The following is a 2311-nucleotide window of genomic DNA, read 5'->3' on the forward strand; positions in this document are numbered from 1 at the left end:
AAAACTTCGGATTCGGATTGGATTCGGATCGGGTTCGGATCGGGTATCCAAATACTCGAAGTATCCAAATATTAAAAAATTTGTATCCCATTATATGCAAAGTATTGAAAATACTCAAAAAATCTATAAATTTTAAGTATTTTATACCCTAATCTAACCAAAAGTAGCTAAAACAACAGAAAATATCTTAATATCCGAATAATTTAGACACTTAGATTATTACAAGTATAAATATTACTAATATATTATATCTATGTATGTATATTTCGGATATGTTCGGGTACTTGTTCGGGTTCAGGTTCGGGTCGGGTTCGGGTTCGGATTTTCGGATTGTGAAGTTTAGAACCCGTTCGGATATTTTAAAACTTCTAGTTCGGGTTTGGGTCGGGTTTTTTAGGTCGGGTTCAGTTCGGTTCTTCGGACTCGGATATTATGCCCAGGCCTAGAATTTAAGACAGAAAGTGTTGTTAAGAGAGAACCACACAATAACTAACACTTTCTCTCTTAAACTCTCTTGTAATATCCCTAAATTAAAAGCCCATTTAAAGACCCATTACAAGATTAGAGATACTCAGCCCATTTGAAAGATACTAATTAAAATCTAAAACTAAATAATTTCCATAAAAAGAATGAGGAAGAGACAAAAGTGATTGATTGGTCGGAAAAAATGGAAGCGGCGAAGAAACAGAGTGTTACAAATCAGCTTCTCGCCGTGAAAACAGCTTCCGGCAAGACTTTTAGCCAATTAGCGGCGGAGACTGGTCTCACCAACGTCTACGTAGCTCAGCTTCTCCGTCGCCAAGCTCAGCTCAAACCGGACACAGTCCCGAAGCTTAAGGAAGCTTTACCGGCTCTGACTGATGAACTAATCGGAGATATGATGTCTCCGCCGTGGAGATCTTATGATCCTAATCTCATTCAAGAACCCACTATCTACAGGTTTGCTCTGGAAATTTTACATATTTTTTTGTGGGATTAATTTTGATTTTTTCTTGGGTTTGATTTAGGTTGAATGAAGCAGTGATGCATTTTGGTGAGAGTATAAAGGAGATTATCAATGAAGATTTTGGCGACGGCATGTAAGTTCTATGTTGTTCTTCTTATTTTTTTTTAATTTTTTTTTTGAATAACCGCGGGTCTCCAAAGGCTTCCTAGGCCCAAGGACTAATCCCACGAGGCTGGCAATTCCCCTATGTAAATCTGCCAGTGGCCGTGCCTCGAACCCTGGTGGCGGAAGTCACAGCTGTGACCCCTTTACCACTAGGCCACAAGGCCCGGTTTATGTTGTTCTTCTTATTATGTAAAGTTTGGGTTTTTATCGTTGCTTTAAAGGGTCATTGCTCAGTAGAATCCTTGTGATCCATCTTGAGAGGATTGAATTGAAAGTTTCTTGATTTATTGGCATGTGTGTTCTTTCTCCGGAGTTATGATCGTATTAAACCTTGTAAATGTAGTAAATTTACTCTGTTTGACACTTTATAGCTGAACTAGAACGTATTTGAAATGAAAAATGAGAATTGGTTTTAAGGAAAAGATGGAAATGTTCATAATTTATTCGATTTTTTAGCAGAACATGTCAAGAAAGATATGTTAGCATTCATGTGTGTGTGTGTGTGTGAGGAACAATTGATTCGTAGCAGGCTTCTTCATTGGCCAAATTTTGTATGTGAGAGTGATCTATCTATACTAGTCTTTGTTAGTTCAAGATGATCATATAGATCTTGCAGATGTAGTTAAACCTAGTCGTTTAACACTTTATAGCTGAACTAGAACGCCCTTGGATCGAAATAAGGAATTGGTTAAAGTAGAAGCTTGAAATGTCAAAAATTTATCCGATTTGTTCTGGAACATGCTAAGAGGATGTGTTGGCACTCTTCTGTATGTGAGAAACGATTGATTTCTTGTTGCTCAGCATTCGGTTTTTCGTCCCTTGGTCCTAGTTGGCTTCTCAATGTGCCAATTTTGAATGTGAGAGTGATCTATATATATATATATATATCGGTCTTTGTTATTTCCTGTTATGTGCATATATGTCATGCCCTTTAAAAGCTGAGTCTTTGTTACTCTGTGTGTGTATTTGTTTAGCATGTCGGCAATAGACTTCTATTGCTCTGTGGACAAAATTAAAGGAGTGGATGGTAATAATCGTGTGGTCGTTACACTTGATGGGAAGTATCTTTCGCATTTCGAACAGGTTAGTGTTTCATTTTATAATGCATGTTAATAGATTCAGAATATTTGAATGATTTGGGATCACTTTTGTTGCAGAGGACGGAGAATATGCTCTCAAGGCTAACCTCAAGGGAAGTAC

At 37.4% G+C, this 2311-nt stretch overlaps 1 protein-coding gene across 1 annotated transcript; it reads left to right on the forward strand.

The window, feature by feature from the left end:
• The first annotated feature begins 623 nt into the window (after positions 1-623).
• Positions 624-2224, forward strand: LOC9298757 (cyanate hydratase). The gene is made up of 3 exons (XM_021016309.1): positions 624-939; positions 1008-1079; positions 2086-2224. Exons 1-3 carry the CDS (start codon positions 668-670, stop codon positions 2222-2224), a joined length of 483 nt encoding a protein of 160 aa, XP_020871968.1. The 5' UTR covers positions 624-667.
• The last annotated feature ends 87 nt before the right edge of the window (positions 2225-2311 follow it).

The sequence above is a fragment of the Arabidopsis lyrata genome, assembly GCF_000004255.2.
Source record: "Arabidopsis lyrata subsp. lyrata unplaced genomic scaffold ARALYscaffold_242, whole genome shotgun sequence".
Lineage (NCBI taxonomy): Eukaryota > Viridiplantae > Streptophyta > Magnoliopsida > Brassicales > Brassicaceae > Arabidopsis > Arabidopsis lyrata.

Coding starts and splice junctions, on each gene's coding strand:
- LOC9298757 (XM_021016309.1), top strand. CDS start 668: ATGGAAGCGGCGAAGAAACAGAGTGTTACAAATCAGCTTCTCGCCGTG. Junction 940..1,007: donor CAAGAACCCACTATCTACAG/GTTTGCTCTGGA, acceptor GGTTTGATTTAG/GTTGAATGAAGCAGTGATGC. Junction 1,080..2,085: donor GAAGATTTTGGCGACGGCAT/GTAAGTTCTATG, acceptor GTATTTGTTTAG/CATGTCGGCAATAGACTTCT.